The following is a 25128-nucleotide window of genomic DNA, read 5'->3' on the forward strand; positions in this document are numbered from 1 at the left end:
ATGATAATTTTGTGGATTTAGACAGCGGATCAGGAGACCCCTTTTCCCCTTCAGATCACAGCTTCTTATATTACAGCCAATGCAATGGATGTTTGTGGCCTACTCTGGTGGAAAGGAACAGGAAGTGATTTGTTAGTCGTGTCTGCTTTTCTCCTCTAATCAAAATGTCTGGACTAGATCTGTCTTTTTGGAGTGGGAAGCTGAAATAAAGTTTCAGGACTGGAAAAAGATAACAGTGAGGTTTCCCGCTGGGTCGCTCCTTTAGGGCACACTTAATCACTTCAGAAGAATGAAAACAAGAAACCAAACCAAAAGTTTCATGTCATTGGGTGCATTTAATCCAATATATCTCATGTAATGAATCGCTTTTCAGTTAAGCTGATTTATTTTTTAAGGGTACCTAGTTGGGCATTCAGGTCATTTTAACAGATCACGTAAACCCAATTTAAGGAAAGGAAAAAAAACCCCAACCAAACAAACAAAAAAAAAAGCCCTGCATTTTTCCAGCTAATGACACTGCCCTGTGAGTGAGAGAGAAAGGGTTGGGTCTACTGGCTGTCTGTCACTGCTTATTTTGAGTCCACTCCAGCTAGTTCCCTTTCAGGGGTCCCAGAAGGCTCTTGGTGATTGTAGTTGGCAGCACTGATTCTTATTACAGTACTGGTTCCCCCTCAGCCTACTGAAAATGTGCCTTGTTCGAAAATGTGGTAAACGCTGCCTACAGTTTAAAAATCAATATCATAAAGAAAATAGAAAGATTCTGTTAGTAGTACTTTAATCTACTGCAATATACAACCGTCCCTACAGTCCTTTGATCGCATGCATTTATTATCATTTTTCCCCTGACTACTAAAAATTGTTAATGTTTTTATTGTATATTTTGGAAAGTTTAAACAACAGTACTAAGATACTGATAAACCATCTCTATATCACAATATCTGCTTCTATGGTCTATACTATTTCTGTACGTTATAACACAAGTGAAGTGTAAAAATTTTCATGAATCTCATGAGTGACAATTTGGTTTTAAATGGTAATATTACAGTGAGGAATTTCAGAAAAAGAAAGTTGACATAAATTATTTAATGAGCAGATGTTTCAATTAACTTATTTCTAATTTGCAATTGATCTAATTGAATAAAGGGAGCTGAAGGCATTCTCTCTGAAAGGTGGGAGTATTTACTGCCCATAGTGGTAAACTTTTTTTTAATTTCCAAACTCTGGGAGACTAAATTATTCTTATTTGAAGTCCAACTTGGAAAACAGAACTATTGCTTATTGGCTTTTGGCTAAATTAAATTGTGTGGGGAGTTAAGCAGCAATTTTTTTTTTTAAAGATGAACATCCATCCATCTGATTTTTGAAAAAAGATAACACAAAACACAACACGGCTGGCCTGGCTTTTCTTCTCTGTTTAGGACTGTCCTAACCGTAGCTTCAAGTCCAATTGAGAGTCTCTTGGCTGGAAGTAGTGGGAATGGTGTCTCAGAGAGGGAGGGGAGAAGGTCCTGTGATGGATGATCCAATGATAGAACTCCTAATTGGCTGAGTTTCTCCTCTTTCCTGGGAGCGTAGGAGAAGGGATGGTTTGTTAAGAACATGGAAGGGAAAGGTCTTTAAGAGAGTGTGAGTAATAAATCTGCCACTCCACTTCAACTGGCCTGGTATCCTGAGTCACTAAATGGTCAGTCTAGTGGATACAGTACAAAGGAACAAACTGAAGAAAGTTTCTATTAGAAAAGTAGTAACAAAGCTTATACAGGAGAACAGCAAACAAAATAACTCCTATATCAAAAAACCACACACAGATTATAATACAGACATGGACACACACACGCACACACACATACACCAAGCAAGAATGTGCATTTTGTATGCCAGATTCTTGGAAATAGACATTCTTAGCAAATGTGGATGACAGATCAATTGTAATTTATTTTCTTTTAACACTGTATCATCATAAAGAAAACTGGTATAAATGAAAAAAATCTATTTCAAATATCTACATCTAAAATTTTAGGCAGTGAAAAAGCACTTTGTTGACAAGGAGTGTGGAATGATGTATGTTAATTGTCAGAAACTGCTGAATGCCTTGTTTTTAGTTGCCACAAACAAATTCACATATCAGAACGAACAATACTGCTAAATATTCCTTTTTTGTTTTTGTTAAAACGTACTGGGGAAAGAAAAGAACTGGAAATCCATACATCTTTTCAAAATTTTGAAATTGAAGCAATATTTAGAACCATAGATGAAGAAACACTGTGGCATTGGTGTAATATACACAATGCACTTTTTTTTATCTGTAATGTACATCAAATACTTTACAACAATGCATTAACAAAAGGCAAGAAACATCTTGCTGTACAGAGGAACCCCAAATGCAACTTGAAGCCTAGATTCACAATGAATGAGGATAGTAACCGAAGTGTGAGAAGCTGTCCCCCATAAAGTATGTAAACTAGTCAGTTTCTTGTGCTTAGCATAACCCTCTCATCCTACAATCTCCACTGCCATTTCCTCCACCCTCCTCCCTTCGGCCGCGTTCAAAATTCAAACTCGACCGGCCACCGGGAAAGTCGTCCCACACTGTAATATTTAGGAAATTTTCTTTCTATTGACCTCCAGGTTAATTTTCAATGCGATTAGCCTTCTAAAATTTCTTAATATTTCCATACTGGTTATCAGGGCCTTTCTATGGAACAGGCTTTACAAACTAAATTTGCAGGAAAAAATGTCTCGTGGTATATGCATGCACATGCACAGTTCTTGGAGCTTTTGCCTTCTCATCCCAGTCTCAAACCCAGGAGTCTGGAGAGGCTGGATAGTGGCTTGTTTCATAGTTAAGTTCGCTGTAGGGACGAGCAGCTGAATAGAAGTCGACGTAGTTGCCAGTTGACTTGAGTCCCAGGTGCATGTTGTATTCACTGGCAGGTGGGCGTTGATGAACTTGATCCTCAAAAAAGGATTCGTCGTAGTTTCTCGTCGAATTCTGAAAGGGCTGAAAGGTTTCATAATCTTTTCTACTGGGCTCCTGTGGAACTGGCTGTGCTGAAACCTACATCGAGAAAGAGAGCCGTGACTTGTCGGGGAAGGTTTTGGAGGAAGACCAGCTGCCCCAGTGAGCGGGCACTGAGCCACCGTGGCTTGCTTATCTGGGCCGGCAAGGGACAGCGGGTTTTCCAGCCCCAAACCCACCACAAAGCCATTTTGGTACCTGAGAATTTGGTTCATGGCTTACTGATTCTCTTTCCAAATGGCTGCTTTGGGAGTCACCTCTTACTGACCCACATCTTCCCCACAGTTTGTGGGTTCTTTCAGAGGCAGGAGGGGCAAGATCATGCCTACTTAACTTGACTGTACTCTTCCAAGGGCTTAATGCAGTGCTCTGAACATGGTAAACACTCAATAAATACCCCTGATTGATTGATAACACTACTTCTCTGATGTACAAACTAGAGGCTGTAAAATGCAGAACGTTATTTTTATCTTTTTTATGTTGTTTTTGAGAGATCCTTGTACCTTAAGTGAGGCTACTTTTCTAGAAGATTCTAATCATTTTATTTATCGAGTGCTTACTATTTGCAGAGTACTGTACTTAGTGCCTGGAAGAGTATTTATATTAATGTCTGTCATCCCCCTTCTTCCCCCCATCTCCAGACTGTAAACTTGTTTGGGCAGGGAATGCATCTGTTTATTGTTATATTGTACTCTCCCAAGCACTCAGTACAGACTTCTGCAATATAAATGCCATCGAATGGAATGTTTGTTTTACATATTTAGTGGGATTTATCAATATCTTAAACTTCTTGTATTTAAGAAATAATTATTTCAAAGAGAGGGTGTCTGTATGCAGGAAGATGTGAATTAATTTAGGTTTTCAAGAACCTGCAAGCATAGTAACAAAGAGTGTTCAAGATCTGTGGCACCTTGGGAACCCTGGATACTCCTAATCTACCAGTGCTTTGTGAAGTATCTGGGATGTTTCTGGGATCTTCCCAGCATTTCAGTGGGTTTTGTGGGGAAGGGGGCTCAGGGGTGTGGTTGGGTTTTAATTCCTCTTAAGATTCTCTAAGTACACTGGAGCCCTGCAGAGATGGAGGCTGGGATTGCCCAACATCCTCAGAGTTTTCCCAAAATCGGAACTGGGCTTTGCCCAGGCACTCACGTGATGCCTATTACCCAACTCCACTGAATTCTTCTGGCAGATCTGGGGCCTTCCCCTTAGCCAACTCAGCACCAGCTGGACAGCTAGCAGAGTTCCCGCTGTTTAGGAACAGAATGCCCCCTGGGAAGGAGCTCACTGAAACGCCAATTTGACATTTTGTTAAGCTGCTCTGTGTATAAGCAATGATTTTCTAAGAATCAAATATGTTCTTTATTCTTAACAGTCCTCTGTTGCAATATTGTCTTTTTTTGTTACTGAAGTATTTTTGAATCTTCATTTTCTAAGGACAGCTCTTGTTCGAGGCCGTAGACTAGAGCTGCCTATCTTTCGATCCTGTAAATCAGGAGAGAAGCTCCTTATCCCAGCTGAAACCTAAGTTTAAGACGACAAATTTTTCTCTCTGCGGCAGCTCATTTTTCATACGTATGGCAGAGTATACGTACTCTATTTCTCCCACAAATTTCGCCGGCTGCTACTGCTGGCAATTTCCACAACGGATCTATTTCACAAGAGTGGAAATGCTATATAAGATATTCCGGTGTCTAGATGAAGTGCATCAAGGAGCGCTGGTGTTGCTTGGAAGATGAATCCGGTTCATTGGTTTTCACCAGTGTTTGAGGCTTCTCTGGGATCAGAGACTGTCAGAACCTGATTATCTTATCTTATCCCTAGCCCAGTGACTAGTGCTTAATAAATGCTCTAACAATTGGAATGGGCAAAATAATGAACCCTTTTAAAATTATATATACAAATTAGCATTGCTTTCACTCTACCTGGTTATGTTTGATATCTTCAGCTGGTGCACCATAAGAATTCCTGTACAAAGTTGAAATTCCAGTATTTTGAGCTGCAAGTAAAAAGCAAAAGGGAGAAAAGTATTAGTAAGAATAATGGTGATATTTGTTAAGCATTTACTTATGGGCCAGGCACTGTACTAAGCGCTGCATAGATACAGGCAAATCAACAATAGTTTGAGAGGCCACTTCTGGAAGTGATGATTTCTGAACTTTATAGAGTCAGACCCAGGGGAAGAAACTATACAACCCTGACTTGGTTCACTTTGGCTGTGAGCTCAATGTGGGCAGAGAATGGGTCATCAACTCTGATAAACTCTCCCAAGCACTTAATACAATGCTCTGCATACAGTAAGTGCTCAATAAATACAATTTGTCATGGATTCACTCTGCGTAGGAGTGGACATGCACGGAGAGAAGAGGGTGGCTTATCTGGATTGACCCAAGTGTGAGTGAGTCAATAAGATAATTTTCTTCTATATAAAGTAGGAACTACTGTTGTCTTCTGTTTCATGTCTGAGTTCTACCTGTTAAGTCTTATATCTGGGAAGAAAGGGGTGGATTATTTAGGTACTCTAATGGCTGTGATTAATTATGAAATTTTAGGATTCAGTTTTGGGCATATTTTAGAATGACATTTAATCTGCAGAAAACAAATTGAATGAAATTCTGAAAGTAAGCAGTTACAAAATAATGAATCGAAAGGAGGGATGGATCAATGAGAATTATCTAAATAACATTCCAAATCTGATGACCTATTTATAGTTACGAAGGACATTTCCAAATACCAGTGATGGAATGCAATTATTGATCAAGGGAAAGTGTGTGTGTATGTATGTGTATATGTATAGATAGATAAATGTGTGTAGACACACATATATCAGAGATAGAATCACAATTATAATCTAAATTATTTTTGGACAGATGAAAAATGATGACAATTATATGAACTATTTAACTTTAGAAAGTTTCAATCAACAGTAGGTTAGAGGAGAGAAAAGAATAACACCAGAATATCTGTGGAAGGTAATAAACAAGTATAAGAACAAGATAAATAATATATGTTGAATTCATATTGTTAAAAAGCAAAGCATAGGAGCTGTATAATGAAGTTTATCCTGAAAACATTGCTTGTGAAAAAGGATTCTAAAAGATCACAGAGAATTGCCAAAAACTGTACTCACAATGCCAATTAACACTCCCTTCACCTGTGAATGCCCTATGGGTAACGCTTGGGAGACAACTGGTTTATGACCTGTGATGAACCTCAGTCATGTCCAAGTGACATTACAAAAGACAGACTGCATGTTTGCTGCCTGAAAAATACTGGCTTTTCTGAAAGACAAACTCTGCGTGTCAGAGGCCTACTAGAACTAAAAGGTTATTTTGGCAACTGATTCTCTCAAACCAAATCTCACCTAATAAAGTCAGTAGTGCACCTGATAGTGAACCTGTTCAGTTGCAAAATCTGTCCATTGCATTCGGGGAGCAACTGTCTTTTAATGGTGACTGGGAGAAAATTAATTTTCAGTGTGGATCACAAATTCTTCACTTTGAACATAATTCACAGAGAGGACTCAAATTAATTTGATGAAATGGGATCTGAGTCATTCAAATGAGAAGCTATAATCCCTTGAGTGAATTTAAAAGTCAGACGGTGAAGCTGCTAGTATCACACACAGCCTTGCTTTGATGCTTGCTTCTGGACCCAGAGTGTTTCTAGGGATTTGTCACAGTAAGAAATAGCTGTAAAAATCTGTTCTGCTTGAATGAGTGGCTGACATTTGCTTTCTGAGACCTACCCAGGGTAAAGGGAGAGAACAAATGGAGAGAGAGTCAGACCCAGACTGGAAAGAGGTGATTCTAATAGGGTGGGAGGGCATCCAGAATATATATACACATGTATATATTTGTAAAATCGGTGGCAGATTGATCTGAAATCTAAAATATTGTGTAGTCATAAAGGTGAGGGATGTTTTTGTTTAAAGGTTCTGCTTTTATATATTAATTTAGGAGAATAAAATGGATCTTATCCTTGATACAAGGAAGAGGAAAGTTCCTTATAGAAGTTCGAAAAAATATTCTTCATACTTTGAAAGGGAATTGAAGAGAGCTGGGTAGATGATATTTTCCAGGAATCTGGTCAGTGAGGACTGAGTTCGTGCTACTGGCTGACTCTGGTTTTGCTTCTCTCTCCTCTGGTACTTAGTTTCGGTCTTTGGCCCCAACTCCACCCCACCCCGAGTTGTGGAAAATATGATCACCACTATAGCTAGTGTGTACTTTCCTTTGTGTCTCCTTTCCTTGGGCTGATAAGAACATAGGAAATGTTGAGCTTCATGGCTCTGGCAGTTAGGGGCAGTGTAGCCTAGTGGAAAAAGCACTGGCCTGGGAGTTGAGGTCTTGGGGGTTTTAATCCTGGTTCCACATGAACCTTCTTTGTGCCCTGTGGCAAGTCACTTCTCTGTGCCTCAGTTCCCTCATTGGCAAAATGGAGATTCAATAGCTTTTCTCCCTCCCTCTTAGACTGTGAGCCCTATGTGGGACCTGATTATCTTTCACCTGTCCCGGTGCTTAGCACAGTGCCTGGAACATAGTAAGCACTTAACAAATACCACAGTCATTAATAGGACAGAATATGAAAATGCATTACTTTCACTTTTAGGAAGAACCAATATTTTTACTATAAATGTTAATATGTGCTTGGATTTCTTATGTGAGAATCATTCAAGCACTTATTCTGATCATCTTGTATCTACAATACAGATAGAAGCAGCATGGCTCAGTGGAAACAGCACGGGTTTGGGAGTCAGAGGACATGAGTTCTAATCCTGGCTCTGCCACTTTGCTGTGTGACTCTAGGCAAGTCATTTCACTTCTCTGTGCCTCAGTTACCTCACCTGTAAAATGGGGATTAAGACTGTGAGTCCCCTGTGGGCAACCTCATTACGTTGTATCTACCCAGTGCTCAGAACAGTGCTTGGCACATAGTAAGCACTTAACAAATACCAACATTATTATTATTATTATTACAATAGTGCTTGGCATAGTAAATGCTTAGATAAATACCAACACTGTTATTACTGGGTGATGCACACACTTAATCTGATCATTTTGTATCTATAACAGTGCTTGGTATCATAAATGCTTAAATAAACACCATCACTGTTATTACTGGGTGGGTTTGGTTCACCTGGGTGAGGGACATGTAATTCTAGTAAAGCCAGACTGATTATGCATCAGGAGTACCTTACAACAAATCCCACTGAGCTCCAATCTACCGAGTCTTTCGTTCCCTATCACCCCATAGTCAGCCTTTTCTAGCTTTATATTGGGGAAAAATCTAATTTTCACACAAATACAATATAATTTTGACTTGACAATTTTGGAAGGGATTTCAAGAACTCATTTATGACAAGCTCTTGTATGCGAAGGTAAAACAAATGAATGGCTGAAATATAGTAATGATAATATTTGTTAAGCACATACTATATGCCAAGTACTGTTCTAGCTCTGGGGTGGATATAGGGCTCACAGCCTAGGTAGGAGGGAGTAGGATTAATCCCCATTTTACAGATGAGGAAACTGAGCTGCAGAGAAGTATAGTGGCTCATTTTACATCAATTACAAATTCTCTGTTGCTGGATGGTCCAATTTACTCCTGGTGTATGTGTGCTTGACTGAAGTTACTTTTCTACTCCTCTGAGGCTTCCTAATAACTGGTCCACAAAGGAACTGCATCCTGCAGTGGAAAAGGAAGCAGCAAAATCGAGAGAGCCAGAGATGAGCGGTTGTTTGATCTTACAAAAACTATGTTTTTACCTAGTTCATTCTGTCTGGTTTCTTTCAGAAACAAGATTTTCAATATTCAGGGTTCCCCTCAACTCCCCAAACTAATTCTGACACCTCATTAAAAAAATTTTCTTCCAGTGCTGACAACTGGTTGCTAAATTTGTTTAGCTGCTAGCCCAATTTTAGGAGCCTAGGCTTGGCCCTCTTCCCCCTTAAAAATGAAATGCAAATCTTATGGAGGGGGCTGTGAATTTTTCTCTCACCTGTCATAGTGTCTTTCCTGGAAGTGTGTTCTCCTTTAGTTCCATGGTAGGTGGCATTTGTTCCAGTCGACTCGTAATCTGTTTTCCTTTCTTTTAGACTGATCATTTCCCGAGGTGAAGCTGGGGCACTTGCTAAATAATGAAAACAAAATAATCATTTTCACCTTACAGCATGGCACACACAATAACACCTCATGGCTCAGTGTTTGTCAGTCAAACATCAAAAGGGGTAGAAAAGACTTGATAGAAATGGAGTTAGCCGCTGCTCCCATATACATAGAAATTATTAACTACGATTTAGTGTTTCGTTCAAGCCTGCCAACAAAGATGTGATTCATTGCCAGAGCAAAGCCCACTTTTTTTGGGTCCACTTGGTCTTCAAGGAAAGTAACCACTGGTGAGATCAAACAACGGTATTTACCGAGCGCTTAATGTGTGCAGGGCACATTGATGGGTGAGGTGGATGAATTGGCCATCCGTCCTCAGGAGGGATGACTTTGGTGCTAGTGTCCAAGGGTGAGATCTGGGGACAGTAGACAGTAGGGTGGTAATAATAATAACTGTAGTATTGGTTAGCACAGGGGGAGATTGGGGACAGTTGCTGTCCTACACGGGACTCACAGTCAAAGTTCTCCTAAGTAGGAGAACAGGTCTTTCGTCCACATTTTACAGATGAAGGAAATGAGGCCCAGAGATGTGAAGTGACTTGCCCTCAGTCACACAGCATTCAAGTGGCAGAGCTGGGATTAGAAACCAGGTTTCCTGACTCCCAGCCTGGTGTTCTTTCCACTGCCACTCTGCAGTAAAGAGTGAGAGAAGAAAAAGAAATGGGACGTAGTGCAAGACGTGCTGCAACGGTGGCCTTGTTCCCTTAGCTCTCTGCTCTCCTTTGCACGGTCAATCTAACCTCTCTGCATCCAGCATAAGTGCAGAAATTCCTTACTGTTTTGGGGGATTATAGGGAAAGGAGGAAAGGAAAGACACATTAGTGGGGATAGAAAGGCCAGTCAAGGAAAGGAGGGGAAAAATGGAGTGCAGTGTTACTTTTCACGTTCCTATTCTTAGCTGGTGGTTTTCAAATGTTGCTTTCTAATTTTGGCCTTGATATTTCTTCTTCTGCACTATAATCTCCTGCACCATTGAGAGTTTTTTATACTTTCTCTGTAACTTCCCCAGTCTCTCGATCAATGGTGCTTAGCAAAACTTATTATGCCTATAGTTGATAATCAGGAATTTCAACCCATTTGTGCACCAGAATTACTCCTAGGTACTTTTCCCTTTCTCACTATCAAAATTAAACTTGGGATAATTATGGAAGAAGAAAAAAAAAGGAACTGTTCTGTGAACATGCAAGAATGGTTTCACTTTTGTTTCTCATAATACCCATGAATAGGAATTATGGATTTTTTTTCAACATAAAAGTCAATAGTAAAATGCAAAGTAAGTTTGGAATATAGGATCAGTTACAGAGCTTCCAAAGTAAGTCCAAATGACTAGAATGTACCCTGTGCCCTAAAAAAGGAAGGGCTACTTTTGTTCAGGCTACATGGTAAAAAGCTGATGAAAAATTTATAAAGGAAATGGCCTAAAATAATTTCTTCTGGGTCTCCTAGGAAATATGTTATTTTCTCAATTATGAGTAGAAGGATCTCAGAAGGCTATTAATCTTGAGAAAGCTATTTAATCTTACACAACAGGCAGCCGATTCTATTAGATGGGAATTCCTTGTTCTGCATCCCTGAAATTCTCCTGCAGATGTCAAAAGTGAAAGAGTACCGACTCAACATTATGGAGAAAGCTTAAGTGTAGCACTTGGGTCTCTTGGCTCCCAATCTTTTGATAGAAGCACCTTGCCATTGATCTGTGAAATATGGGAAGTCACATAATCTCTTGGTTCTCTCCGTATTTTTTAATGAGAAAGAAAGAGATATCTGGCCTCTATGATCCAAGATGAGCCATTTGACTGAGATCCTATCCCTGAGTGAGAATTTAGGTAGAAAGAAAGACTGAAGCCTAAATGACACACACTTCTGCAGTGTATGCACCTAAGCATATATCATTGCTAGGTTTCCGGTTTCTTCTGATCGTCATTTAAGGTTGAGTCAATCAGTGGTATTTACTGAGGGCTAACTATGCACAGAGCCTTCATTCATTTAATCATACTTATTGAGCGCTTACTGTGTGCAGAATACTGTACTAAGCATTTGGGAAAGTACAAAACAGCAATAAATGGACATGCTCCCTGTCCACAATGAACTTACAGTCTAGAAGGGGGAGAGACATCAAAACAAGTAAATTACAGATATGTACATAAGTGCTGTGGGGCTGGGAGGGCACTGTATTAAGCAGACATATTCCCTGCCCTTAACAAGCTTAAAGTGTAGGGGATGGACAGAGATTGAAATAAATAAGCAATTTTAGTCTTCCGGATATCCTGATGTACAACCAAGTGACCCACCCAATAAAAAGGACTGAAGTAGGAGCTGAGAAAGGGTAGGCATAAAATTCAAGTTAGGGGCTTTATGATCCTGGAAAAATAGAGAACTGGTTGGCAGTTGTTCTAAGGATATTGGTGAGAGAAGGTAATGAGTAAACTGTCCTCTGGGAAATAGAGTTTATAGTCATGGCAATGTATCACCGAGGGCATCATTATATTGACCACATGCCTTTAAGATTTATGGTTATAATAATTTTCATATTTATTGCTTGACCAACTGCATAAAATGAGAATAGATACCAACAACTGCAAAATATAAAATGATTTTCTATAGGATGAATCAAAAGTCCTTGGGCATCCATGATGGATGATAAACTATCGTCCCTAATGTAATACGTTTGTCCTTCGCTTTCCAAGATGATGGTGCTGACAGTAAGATCCTATCCACAATGTGTCTGTATGACTGTTAAGACCAACTGCCATCAACACTCCCTTCTGCCCTGTGTGTAAAAAGAGACAGCTCTTTACGAACACATTTGTGCATTTGTCCTAAAGAGCCTGTTCTTGTTTTGAGGACTCCCTCGCAACACCCTTTCTAAATGTTTGCTCAAGGAGTGCAACAACTCTCCTGATTGCTGCTCACCTGCCTAGTCTACCTATGGTAATGACCTCACAATCATCCACGTCCCTGGCACACTGTTGGAGGTTGTGTTTGATTTTGCCTTTAAATTGTTTATTCTGCCCCTCCTTTTCAGTTTGGCACTTAGTAACTGCTGAAAATCTCCACCTGTGCACTGTTTACTGGGCACTGGTACTCCCTGTTTTTGTTTTTCTTTAGACTTAGTACGCAGTGTTGGGCTGATTTCTTCCTGTGACTGTGACACAAGGGCATAGACGTTAGCAATTAAAAAATGGCTCAGAAACATTTTCTGACCCTAGCTTCCAAAACCTTTCTTGCATCCTTAAGGACAGGCAGCAGTCTGAGCAAGGACCAAATATCTTTTATGTGCCCTTTGCAGCCACGTCATCTGCAGGGCCCTCATCTACCACTTAGGCTCTTCTTGAATGTGGCCCTCACTTCTGCTGTGAAAACCCCTGTGTTCTTTTCCCCACTTACCAAAACCACGTATCATAGACCAGTTGGGCTCATACATTCTTTGACACGAATGGGCCTGTAGGTAACTGGAGAAATGACTATCCAAAAAGCTACAGCAGTTTTGGAAGGACAAGAGAGGACTGAAAAGGCAGACTGTTAGCTCCCTCTGGGCAGGAATCACATCTACAAAAATCTTGTAATGGACTTTCCCAAGTGCTTAGTACACTTGCAAGCACTCCAAGCAAATTAGGGCTTGGTCATCATGAAGAGAATTTTCTACAGAGTTGTTAGCACCTCAAATCCCCCTGAAGGGGTGGAGAAGCAGCGTGGCTCAGTGGAAAGAGCACGGGCTTTGGAGTCAGGGCTCATGAGTTCGAATCCCAGCTCTGCCACTTGTCAGCTGTGTGACTGTGGGCAAGTCACTTCACTTCTCTGGTCCTCAGTTCCCTCATCTGTAAAATGGGGATGAAGACTGTGAGCCCCACGTGGGACAACCTGATTCCCCTGTGTCTCCCCAGCGCTTAGAACAGTGCTTGGCACATAGTAAGCACTTAACAAATACCAACATTATTATTATTATTATTACACTGCTGTGCACACAGTAAATGCTCGATAAATACAAAACTACTGATACCTGGGCAACAAAACCAGAATACCCATTTGAAAATCCAGGTGCCGAATGCACTAGCATTCATTACTTAGCAGCCACAGCTGCTTCCTCAGATCCCAAGCCTTATATGATAATGGAGGTATTCACATTTGCTTAGGTTACCACCCCAGTTGAGAGGTATTGTTATTGCCATGGAAGTTCCTTTGCAGGTCAAATCACAAAAGCACAGCTTTTAGCATTTAGGATGATTTAACTTTGACAGTCAGAAATTTCTTTCATTGTGAGCATGTATTTCCAACTCCTGTTTCATTATTATTCTCTACTGGACCTACTTTCTTGACAAGTCAGGGGCAGTTGGTATGACTGTAGAATCCATTTGAACACTCTCTCTAACAATAATGGTATTTGTTAAGTGCTTACTATGTGTCACATACTATTCTAAGCACTAGGGCAGATACAAGCTCATCAGGTTGGACAACATCCCTGTCCCATATGGGACTCACAGTCTTGATCCCCATTTTACCGATGAGGTAACTGAGGCACAGAGAGAAGTGAAGTGACTGGTCCAAAGTCACACAGACACTTGGCAGAACCGGGATTAGAACCCACGTCCTCTGACTCCTAGGCTCCTGCTCTTGCCATTAGGGTCATGCTGCTTCTCTAGTCAACGGTCATAGCCTTCTCTCAGGATCAGGGTTTTTTCTAGGCTTCTCATTTGAAATTGCATTTTCACCACAATGAAGAGTCAAGTGCTATCATCCAGATTCCTCACCAGGTATTATTATGAGTCCTGGCAAAGGAGTCAGATAACAAGCTCACTGATCAGTCTCCCTCCTGCTCATGTGCTAACCAAGTGGAAAACAAACAGAGCTTTCAGAAAACAGGTTTGCAAGGAATTTGATTTGAAAAGGTTATCCAGTATAGCAAAATAAGAGGGTGAGAATGAGTCACCAACTTGATTTATAAGTATGGAATTACTTATTTTTCAGAAGATTTAAAAGTAACAGATATGCTGGCTACAGATGACAATAATCTCTGTGAAATATTTTACTTCAGAAAAATTATGTTTGTATAGTTGATATACGTTTTAGCCCTCTTTATTAATGATGACATCTATATGATGAAGGAGCTTTTAAATAACTCCTCTATTTTCCTCCCAAGCATTACCCTTTTATTTGTGCAATTTTAATTTCTTGCCATGGAAATGATTTATGAGGATCTGATGAAAGGATTAAGAAGCCAGGTGGAGAATAATAAGAAGGAGCAGATAAATAACTGACTTTAATCCTGCAGATTTTCTGGGCCTATTATGCACTATTACCTACTTATCGCCTATTAAAAACCAGTGCAATGATGGATCCAGGATAGACCCAGAAAATTCAGATCCTCAAAAGTTTGATTCAAGATAAAAATGTTGGAAAATAATAATACTGTTTCTAGCAGAATATATCTTTTGGAATATTAAGTACCTGTACTTACATAGAAAAGCAGCTCCCATGCTTTTACAAGTAATTCTTTTTAACCATGGCCCAAGGCCCTCTGCTTCCTGACTCGTGTGGGGCGTGGACTGTGTCTGACTGGCTTATATCGCATCTTCCACAGTGCTTAGTACAGTGCTCTCGCTTAACAAATGCCACTATGGATTATCCTATCTGGGAGACCAGCAATTAGAGGATAATTATTCCTCTCCTTATGCCCCATATTCAAAGCACAACAAAAGGATGACTCCAGGTTCCTTGCCTAAACCTACACATATAGTACAAAGTTATTAAGTCTTTAATTTTAGCAGTAAAACTAGTATTTCTTTCAAATATATTCTTCCTCCTTAAAAAAATCCCAAACTTACACTTAAACCTTCAGCAAGCACTCAAAAAGCATGCTGTCTTCAAGTTCAATGAACACACCTTCCCCTCTAGACTGTAAACTCGATGTCGACAAAGAGCATAATAATAATAATAAAAATAATGGGTTTTGTTAAGTGTTTACTGTGTGTCAAGCACTGTTCTAAGCACTGAGGTAGATACAAGCTCATCAGGTTGGATGCAGTCCCTGTCCCACATGGGGCTCATTGTCTTAATCTCCATTTTACAGATGAGGAAATTGAGGCACAGAGAAGTAAAGTGACTTGCCCATGGCCATAAAGCAGACAGGTGGCAGAGCCAGGATTAGAACCTAGGCCCTTCTGACTCCCAGGCTTGTGTTTAATCCACTAGACCATGCTGCTTTCCACGTCTACCAAGTCTGATTGACCTTCTATAGCAAACTGGCCATTTCAGGCCACAATAACCTCCCTAAAAGGCCCTTTCCTTCTTTACCCCTTATGCTCTGAAGCTACTCCCTTCTCAGTATCCATCTGAGTCACGCTGGATAACGTGAAGTGACCAGCAGGCTCGGCCAACTCTCCAACCATCTTCCAGCCATGCTGTGTCCCTGTGGGTTTGGGAAGTGAGGAGAGAAGGGCATGTCTTTTCTGTAGCTTTTGACACTAAAGCTGCGTGGCTCAGTGGAAAGAGCACGGGATTTGGAGTCAGAGGTCATGAGTTCAAATCCCGGCTCGGCCACTTGTCAGCTGTGTGACTGTGGGCAAGTCACTTAACTTCTCTGGGCCTCAGTTACCTCATCTGTAAAATGGGGATTAAGACTGTGAGCCCCCATGTGGGACAGCCTGATTCCCCTATGTCTACCCCAGCGCTTAGAACAGTGCTCGGCACATAGTAAGCGCTTAACAAATACCAACATTATTAAATGAATCCCATAAAACCCAAATGACATTAAGTTTTATAAATTCCACTTCTTTGAAGAGAAATCTTTAGTGGCAGCTACAAAACTAACAGGAGCCAAGGCAATCTCAAATCAAAAGCAACAAAGTAAATAACAGTGATATCCAACCCATTACAATTACTATATAACATGTATGACTAATTCACAGAAAGGAGAATAAATACAGAGTTTAAAGTAATTCAAGGAGGCAAGCTCCAAATGTAAGTTTTTTATGATGTGCCTGTATGGTATAAGTCTGAGGAAAATAGAATTTAATAATACTTTCTTTGGAAGTGCTAATCAGGGCTATGGCAGAATAGCAGTAAAATCCTGAAGAGAATGTATAAAAGTCCAACATCTTGGTTCATTATTCTTAGTGCCATTTCCTCAACTACCACCTGTCCCCAGGTAATTTTGTGGTGGAAACTCTCCAAGTATTTGCCTGCATCCCAGATGGAACTTACTGGGATTTTCAGGGAGAAATACTGCCGCTCTAATTTAAAATGCAAAAGACTTCCTCGAATTTCAAAAATATGCACACCGGGATGGAATCGCTGCCATTTGGCACTTGCACCTTGCTTTAGTACACAGTGAAAACACATATAGGGAAGAGAGTTTTACCTGAGCGATTGTTGGGAGACATGCGCACGGGAGAGATGGAGGGGGTGCGGGAGGAAGAGTAGGGTCTTTGCCGATCCCTCTCTATTGTCGAAGATGAGGCTACGAAGTGATACTGCGACCATCCATCCTGCAAGAAGACAGTACCCATTAAGTTGAGTTTCTGTGAAATAAGAGGCAGGCATGGTTAATTTTACGCTTCAAAGGCATTACAGTTAACTGCCACAAAGTTATGGGCATTGTTTACTAATTAGATGCTTAGTGTGACTCAAATCTCCCAGCCTGCAGAGTCCAGCAAATGTAAGAGGATCAATCCTTGACCTGGGGTTAAGGTACTAAATGAATAACTAATAATGAAGACTGTGTTCATGGGCATTTGTTCTGTTCAGAATTTCGGGCGTTTGCTCAGGGTATTTTCAAACTTCCCTGCCCAATGTGCCTTAAAGATTTAGAAACACTCTACTTCAGTTTCTGACCACTATTTTTTTTCCATATTGCTCATGTCATCTGCTGCATATGAAGTGAAGGCTTGTTACTGAAATGGGTATTCCTGAGATTCTAAGGTAATGGCGTTACACATTTTAAAAATGCTTGTAAACAACTCAATGGTCCAGGAAGTCCAGTATTCACATAATGCATGAGGACTTGGTCACAGTGGCAGAAAAGTAAATGACACAGAGATAGTAATCCACCCCCAGACAGTCGTAATATAATCTACCGCACATTCCAGGTTGTTTGGTGCTGTGAAAGGGAATAAGGCTAAAAAATAAATGGCAGAAGGATTTAGGTTCTGAAAATGCTGTCTCTTGGGCACGGTCTTTCTCTTCAGTAAATCCCCCAACATTCCTAGAGGAAACTTTCATATTCCTGATTGAAAGTCAGGTCCTCAGGAAGAGCAGGGCTGGACCAGGAAAAGTTGTGCCCCCTCCATGCTGAGAATCTCAAAGCCACCCCCGAGTCAACTGTGGGCAGGAGGGAGAGGGATGTTTGCTAATTGAAAGTAGAAAATGCACACTTCTTATTTGGCTCACATAAACAGTTCATGAGTTTAAGGTATAGGCTTCACTAAATCATCCATGAGATCTAATAACACACTCAGCTCTCTGAATTTGGACAAGTGTCTACTGCTCTCTCCCCTCAATTTCTAGGCATCATGGAAAAAATAAATTACTTCTGTAGGTACGCCTTTTCCAAGGAGACAAATAAGACAGGGAGTATAGTAGAATTTGATTAAAGACTGTAGGGCCAAACCAATATGGGGTTATGTTGTTTATAAATATTAATGATAAACATATAATTATGTTGAATAATAGCCCTGAGGGTGGCTACCATTTTTCTCTATCCTTATAAGGAAATGTGTAAATATTGGTCTTACTTTTTAAGGTGGGAAATGAAGGGGACTTTACAGGATTTTGTTTACACAAGCAAATGGAGGCTACAGAATACCTTCCATCTTCACTGCCAGCTAACCTCTTTGAGCACTGTTTACCTATTTGAATGACTCCATGTTATGGGAAATTTTAACCCACTGTGGACCATGACTTTTCCTTGGTTGTGCTATTACTTTTATAGAGTATCATCATTGTTTCTCTTCACAAGATTTAATCCCTATAAATATCCCCAGGGATTTAGAGTTGCTAGAAAATTCAGTGAAAAATAAACCCAACCCAGCCAGTACAGAACAGTCATAGGAACTGGGAAAGGGCAGTTAAGCCTCAATTTGGATAAGGATGGATGGAAATCTTCTAAATCTTGTCATTCACCTTCAGCAGGAGAATGACCTAGAAGTTGTGCTCTACTGTTTAAGACATAGTCGGACTGTCGAAAACAGAGTATCAGCTCCTCAAATTGGTTTTCATTTTTAACATTTTAAACTGGAAACAGTTTAACCATCTTCAGTTTCAAGTGCAGAGAGATGAAAATCCACAAAGAAAAGAAGTGCTAAGCATTGAACTCTAAGTAGTCACCCAGAATAAACTCAAGTTCTTAGATTTTATCCTCTTCCTGTCCTCTCAGCATAGTCTGAGATCCCATTTGCTGGGTTTTGATATGCTTCCCTTCTGGCATGGTATTTACTACTGGAGTCCAAGCTGATCATTATCTGTTTTTTCAATAGCCTAATTTTAGATATTTGTCTCTGAATTGTATAATTTTATTTGTTGGTTAACCATGGGCCTATAGATCCTCCAATGAAAATTTTAAGTTTTAACTTAGAGAACACAGAATAATATGGCAACAAAGAGGAACATAAAGTATGAGAAAACACTTTGATAAGGTCATGAACTATGGGAGTAACTTGCATCAAAAAGAAAGTTGTGCAGGCCGATTTCATCTGTCCAGATATATGGTTTCCCCTGAAGACATAACATGGTGACCTTCACTTTGTTAAATGCACGACCAAGCCATTTAAGGTTAGCTACAGTTCAGGACTGTTTTAGTAACTTTCTCAGGAGTATTAGAACTCTGGACTGGACTGTCAAACACAAAAACTTTTAGGGCTTTGGGGGAGATTGAAAAGGAGAATGGAAGCAGACTGTAGCAGGAACATAGCACATCTGTCTTTGTACGAGGCTTGAAACTGAAAAAAACTGGGTAAATAATCCAGGCCAGGCAAATCTGACCCCTCCCTGTGATTTTCCCTGCTGCTTCATACCTTCCATCTTGCCCCCTCTTTGTCCTGGATCTTTCTGATGATCCTCTGCTCATTTCCGCCTTTTCCCTAAGCCCTGGCAAAGGACCAAAACTAACAACTAGGGCTTAGAATTCCCAGAAGCCTAGGGCAGGTTTGGGTCAGAACAAGAGTTATAACTTATCCTTGCGTGCAAACTTCCTCCTGCTGTCATTGACTGGACTGGTTTCAACTGAATATCCCACTGAAATAGTTATTTATATATTTTAAATAATCTTTCTAGTTTTGCCTATTCATTTACAGTGCATGATGGCCTTACAATTTTGTACTTCAAGTAAAAGCTATTCCTTTACAAAATAGCTTTTGCTTTGAAAATGATCTCTGCCTTCTGGAAGATGTGCTCACAACTGAACACTATGAGATGATCCAATAGAGCTAAAAAGAAATATAGTTTGATACAGCAGGCAAATCATAAAGTCGTGATCCATCTCAATGGTCCTAGGTCTAAAATCTGCTTCCCTCCTAACCCAACATGACAAATAGAACACTTACAGACCTGCCGAATTTTGAAAACTCCATGGCCCACACAATTTCCACTGATACTTCCAACATCACTCCCTCCTCCTCCTACTGCATGCGACTAATTGCAAGAGACTATCAATGGAGTGTCACATCCTTTGGGATATGGGGATAAATGTAGGCTTGAGGAGCAGTCTGTGGGCCTGCTGTCCTCCCTCATAAAGCTCACCAAAAAAGGAAAGGGGTGTACCTGCCTATTCTGGAGTGAAAAAGTCCTCAGCTCATCTCTGTGTGCCTGGGTGATCTTAGATTTTTTGGTGTACTTAAGCTTCCTCGAGATTTGCTTCTCTTAACATCATACCAAAGAGGACCAGCACTGAACCTAAAAACTAAACTTGCTGGATTTCTGGATCTGCATTTTGGGGTAATTTTCCCTTTAAGAGTTTAAGTACACAAGAGCGTGTTGAGAAAATCCACAAAGCTAATCTCCATTTACCTCTCTCTTCCTAAAGCTTACATCTAGTGTAACTTCCATCAATATATTAGCCTCTTTTGCAAGTGGAAATCACAATTTGAAAACATGCATAAATGGCCAGAAAGAAGCAGAAGACATTTCATTCATGATCAGTGACTCACTCATCAGGCTTTCTCCTCTTTTTAGATGGAACAACAAATTTGCCTGAATGTAGTAACTGGGCTCAGAAAGGGTGCTAATCCCAATCAGTCATCCTCAAAAGCAGGAAACCATTTTAAGGGAGTTATAACAGACTTTTAGAGAGAGAGAGAGACAGAGGGAAAAAAAGCAGCAGTACTACATTCATAAAGGCAATCTTCAGGCTTCACCTTAAAACTAGCTTCTTGTTTTCTTGGAGGAAAACGATTTGTAAAAGATTCATTAAAGCCATTCCCATCAATGATTCCAAAAGCGGTTAGTGTTAAATATTTAAACTAATTTTGAAGAGCCAAAAGGGAGTATTTTCAATTTAATGTGGAAATAAATATCACCTGATGTGCTGGTTGCTTTCATTAGTTTGTTTCAGGTCTAGTGCTTCTAATGAAATTTAATTAAATTGATTTGGATACTTAAAGGTACAGTGCATTATAAGGGTCTTGGGCAGAGAAATAGGACTATCTTTAAATGGGAAAGGCTACGAAAATGCTTTTCAGAAACCACTTTACCTGCCATCAGCTTGTTTTAATGAAGGTATAAAACCTAAAAGACTTGACAGATTGGAAAGAAATTGAATGTAATTTTGTTAGCAGAGTATGCCATTGTTCACTGCCAGGAGTTAATGGATGGCAGTTGAAAGCACAAGAAACTGAGGAAATGCCAAATCTCTGCTCGTCTACCATTCTACTAGTTCTGCAGAGGCACTAAATTGAAGGCCTTTAATTGATTCCATTTCAAATGATATCCTTCTTTTCCCTACTAGGACGGTGAATTTCACTAGTACACCCTCAGCTTTCATATTTAATACCTAGATCATGACATCTACCATTTTTTGGTTTTCCATCAACTTTAAATTTAATTAAGGCAGCCTCTTTGACAGTCTGGGATAGAGAGCTACCTGCATCTTTCATGCACCTACAGCTCCTTCAACCATAAAACCCTATTGCATCCAGATTGAAGGATGATCCTCAATTAACAATCAAAACTTGTATTTGCCTTGGGGAATATGTCTGGGGCACCATCCCATTGAACCGACAACTATTTCCACAGGCAAAAGTAAAAGTGGGGACAGGTCATGCGAGGAGGAGGAGAAGGAGATTTGAAGCAAATTTTATGATGCTTCTGATAGGCCCAATCACAGTTCATGACATAACCTAAGGCACACAAATATTAGCAAATGTTGAATTTGTGCTATTTCCAGTTACGTAGGAGTAACCTGGCATTTGAAAGCATCACTGTACTCCTTGTTCAGTTTTCACTTTTCCTTTCCCTCTCCTTGGCCACCCCAAAATTGTTGCAAGAGCAGGATAGAGAATCTACCATCACCATGCCCTTTTCTATTTTAACTTCCAGGATGGAATCACCCTAATCAAAGAAAAAATTTCACTCAATAAGCCTTTACCAAATGAGCAGCAAATTCCTTGGTCATAGTCTAGCTGTGGCCATGGAACATGTCTACCAACTCTGCTGTTTTGTACACTCCCAAGCACCTAGAAACAGTGCTCTGCACACATCAATCATATTTATTGAGTGCTTGCAGTGTGCAGAGCACTGTAGTAAATTCTTGAGAGAGTGCAATACAACAGAGTTGTTAGACACACTTCCTGCTCACACTGAGCTCAAGTGCTCAACAAATACCACTGACTGAGACTGATAGCAAGATTGAAGCTGAGTTGTCTTCTCAGGTAGAAAAGCAGTTAATTTACAGTCCTATTGTTCAGGATGTTCTGCATTATTTTACATGTGCCCTCTAAATAACAGAGTCTTAAAAACATATTTCCTTGCCCTGAAATTTTCAATTATATATCCAGGTTTAAAATGAAAAGTAATCTGCAAGATACTTTTGCACATTCCAGTGATCAAATGACACGACCCTCTGCCCCAACTGTCCTCATTAGTGATCCTCAAGAACAAAATCAGTGGAGAACATGAGGGCAAAGAGGGATGGGCTTTCTGATGTTTGGATGAGTCAGGCACTAAGATTGTAGCTCTTCCTGGGGCTCCAGCAGCTTTCTGAGCCCTCATCACAACATGGGCCTCCAGCAAACCAGGCTCCTTACCCTGAACTCCTCTCCTGCCTTCAGAGAAGGTTGGCAGATTGCCTGTAGAGTGGACCAGCACACATCTTGGAAAGTGTCAAAAAAGAATTGGAGAGGTTTCTTTTGGAACCACAAAATATGGCTGGATCCTTCTGATTCTAGCAAAGATTGCATATCTAAAAATCGATCTGAATTGTAAATAGCAATTTTGGGCCACAAAATTAGTTTAATTGTAAATGTTCTATTTTTCCTGGTTCGTTATTTTTAAAATGCTGACAGTGTGTTCACTGCTTTGTGAAATATTCGAGATGACACAGTCCCAGCCGTAAGGAAATTCAGGCTAAATTACATGGTTTAAAGTTGAAGTAATTAGCCTGGAAATCCACTTCTATTATATTTATCTATTAAGTTAAGGCCCTGATGCCCTCGAAAAGGTGACTGCCTTTACCAGGAGGGCAAGGAATGGATAAATAGGCTGATAGCGGGAAAGGTTAGCATCTTTAGAGGAAAAGAAGAAATAATAATGCAGGAAAAACTGAGTGTGAAAAAACCAACCCACAAATTACTCTCCATTTTTTAGGCACGTCATCCTTCGTTGGCTCACCTATCACATTAAATGGAGCTGCTACATCGGTGAGACATTGTGTTTAATATAGAAAGCTTATATGAATTAAGTCTTGTCTCATCACAGTGATGCAAAACAAGGCCAGGTCTTCACTGGCAACATATTGTCCCATTGTTAAGAGCTATCGGAAAATAAGCCCATCAGATGCTTTTCATATTTTTATAACTTTGTCCACTGACTGAAGACCTGACGTAATAGAATTATAAACCCCCTTATGCATCCCACTTCCTGTAGTAAAGCTGCATCTTTGCTCCTGCACCCCCACAATGATGGGCCGTGATCACAAGAACACTACTTTTTTATACAAAGGGTTAGACAGACCTACCAACAGGTGACAAACTGGCAGCAACAAGGCATCAGGCATCACCCCTAACTAAATATCTTCAGAGCTGTAGGGTTATAACGTTTTCTTCCTGGTCATTAGTCCTGTTCTCATCACAAATGCCTTACTTAGCCCCTTGAACTCTTCCGTCACTGTCACTAGCCATGCTGCACATTAAGTGGCAAGCCTGGATAGCAGCAACAAAGTCCAGGAAGTTCTTCTACCAGGATGGCAGCTCTACACATCTCAACACAGCAGGGGAGGGGAACACATGACAGTAGGCTGCCCAAATCGCAGCTTTGAGAATTTAGTTAAGAGCAACCTCAGACAGCATGACATCACAACCAAAATTCACGGGACAATCATCGCAGCAGACTATCTGCTGACAAACTACAAACTAGAAAGGAGTGGCTCTTTTTGAGCAGAAGTTTTAAGAGGATCATGAGACACATGACAATGAAAATACTGCCTGGCACTGGTGTATACTAACACTACAAAGTCCTGTTACGCACAGTCTTTGTGTAGACAGTATTCGTTAGCTCTCGTAGATAAACTTCATCAGTGGTATCATCTTTGTAAGTGTGTATGCTTTATATAAAGGTTAAATGAGTTTTATACAGTATTATACTATATTTTCCTACCCCTTTTCTGACCACAAAGGACACTGTTTAGGAGAAAAGCCAATGGGATTTAAACTCCCCAGTCAATTGCAAATATATAGGTAGGTGGTTAGGATGGGAGCCAATTGAGCGTAAAGATAAGGAAGGAAGAGAAAACTAGGAGAGTTTTGAAGGCAATGGTCGGGAATTGCTTGTGCAGGGAGACATGGGTACTGGGAGATTGTGAGAAAGTTCTGCAGTCTTTTAGGAAGACGTTGAGAGTGGGTTAGGCTGACGAGGGAGAGGCTGGAGGCAGAGGGACCAGTAAGAAGGCTGAAGTGAGTTGAACCCTCCTGGTAGCTGAAAAGGTGGAGAAGGTGGGAAGGAAGTGTGTCTACCAACTCTGCTATACCGTATTCTCCCAAGTGCCGCGTATGGTGCTATGCACACAGTAAGCATTCAGTAAACACCACTGATTGAAGGGGGCAAACCTAGGCAAAACTGTGGAGGAAAACCCAGCTGATTTAGAGCCACACAATGTGGGAGGACAACAACAGAGAGGAGTCAAGATGACATCAAAGTTGCCAGCAGATACCTGGGCAATTCAATTTCAAAATGTTGTAGATCACGGATGTGATGGGATGGAATGGAAACACTGCAGATGGGAGGGATAGCACAAAATTAAGGAAGAGAGAACCAAAGAGTCCAGGGAAAGGGATTGGACACTAACCAGATTTTCCTTTTTAGCTGCTAAAGAGCTGACTGAATGTGTGGCCTGCCATCCATTGGGTGCATGCTAAAGGAAACAATAAGACAAAATGACACAAGCAGGAGGTCATGGATAATGCAAGGTCTTTAACATTAAGTTGAATTAATGCCACTTGCTCTTTCTTTCCCATTCAGAAAGTCAGGCAGTCTCACCTATCTTCGGCTCAAGTCCCTGTTTTTCTTTCATCTCTTAATCTCCATCTCTTTTCTCACTTCCTGTCTCACATCATTTCTCTCCCAGTGCCACCCCGCTTCCGCTCCTCCACCTTGTTCTCACTTTCTGACTCACTCCCTGTCTCTGTGGTTACGTCAGAGACCGTGCTTTACACCTTTGCTGCTCTGAAGCAAAACACTCGATCTGCTCCCACATCGGTGAGCAGAGATTACTCTACAGATATTAAAGATTCCCAGGCTTTTTT

The 25128-nt window shown here is 40.5% G+C and overlaps 1 protein-coding gene across 6 annotated transcripts in view; it reads right to left on the reverse strand.

Moving 5' to 3' along the window:
• Positions 1 to 315: 315 nt before the first annotated feature.
• The window catches only part of CTNND2 (catenin delta 2), a 471257-nt gene continuing 446444 nt past the window's right edge, over positions 316 to 25128 (reverse strand). For 4 of the 6 annotated variants that reach the window (XM_039910616.1, XM_029053896.2, XM_039910619.1 and 1 more), the window contains 5 exons: positions 24672 to 24737; positions 16542 to 16668; positions 9018 to 9149; positions 4942 to 5015; positions 316 to 3058 (listed from right to left, as the gene is read on the reverse strand). In XM_039910616.1, coding sequence (XP_039766550.1) covers positions 2798 to 3058; positions 4942 to 5015; positions 9018 to 9149; positions 16542 to 16668; positions 24672 to 24737 — 660 coding nt within the window. In that variant the 3' untranslated portion in view covers positions 316 to 2797. The remainder of the gene's footprint in view (positions 3059 to 4941; positions 5016 to 9017; positions 9150 to 16541; positions 16669 to 24671; positions 24738 to 25128) is intronic. The other 2 variants (XM_039910617.1, XM_007659724.4) reach the window with 1 other exon arrangement.

Source organism: Ornithorhynchus anatinus, chromosome X3 (assembly GCF_004115215.2).
Source record: "Ornithorhynchus anatinus isolate Pmale09 chromosome X3, mOrnAna1.pri.v4, whole genome shotgun sequence".
Classification (NCBI taxonomy): domain Eukaryota; kingdom Metazoa; phylum Chordata; class Mammalia; order Monotremata; family Ornithorhynchidae; genus Ornithorhynchus; species Ornithorhynchus anatinus.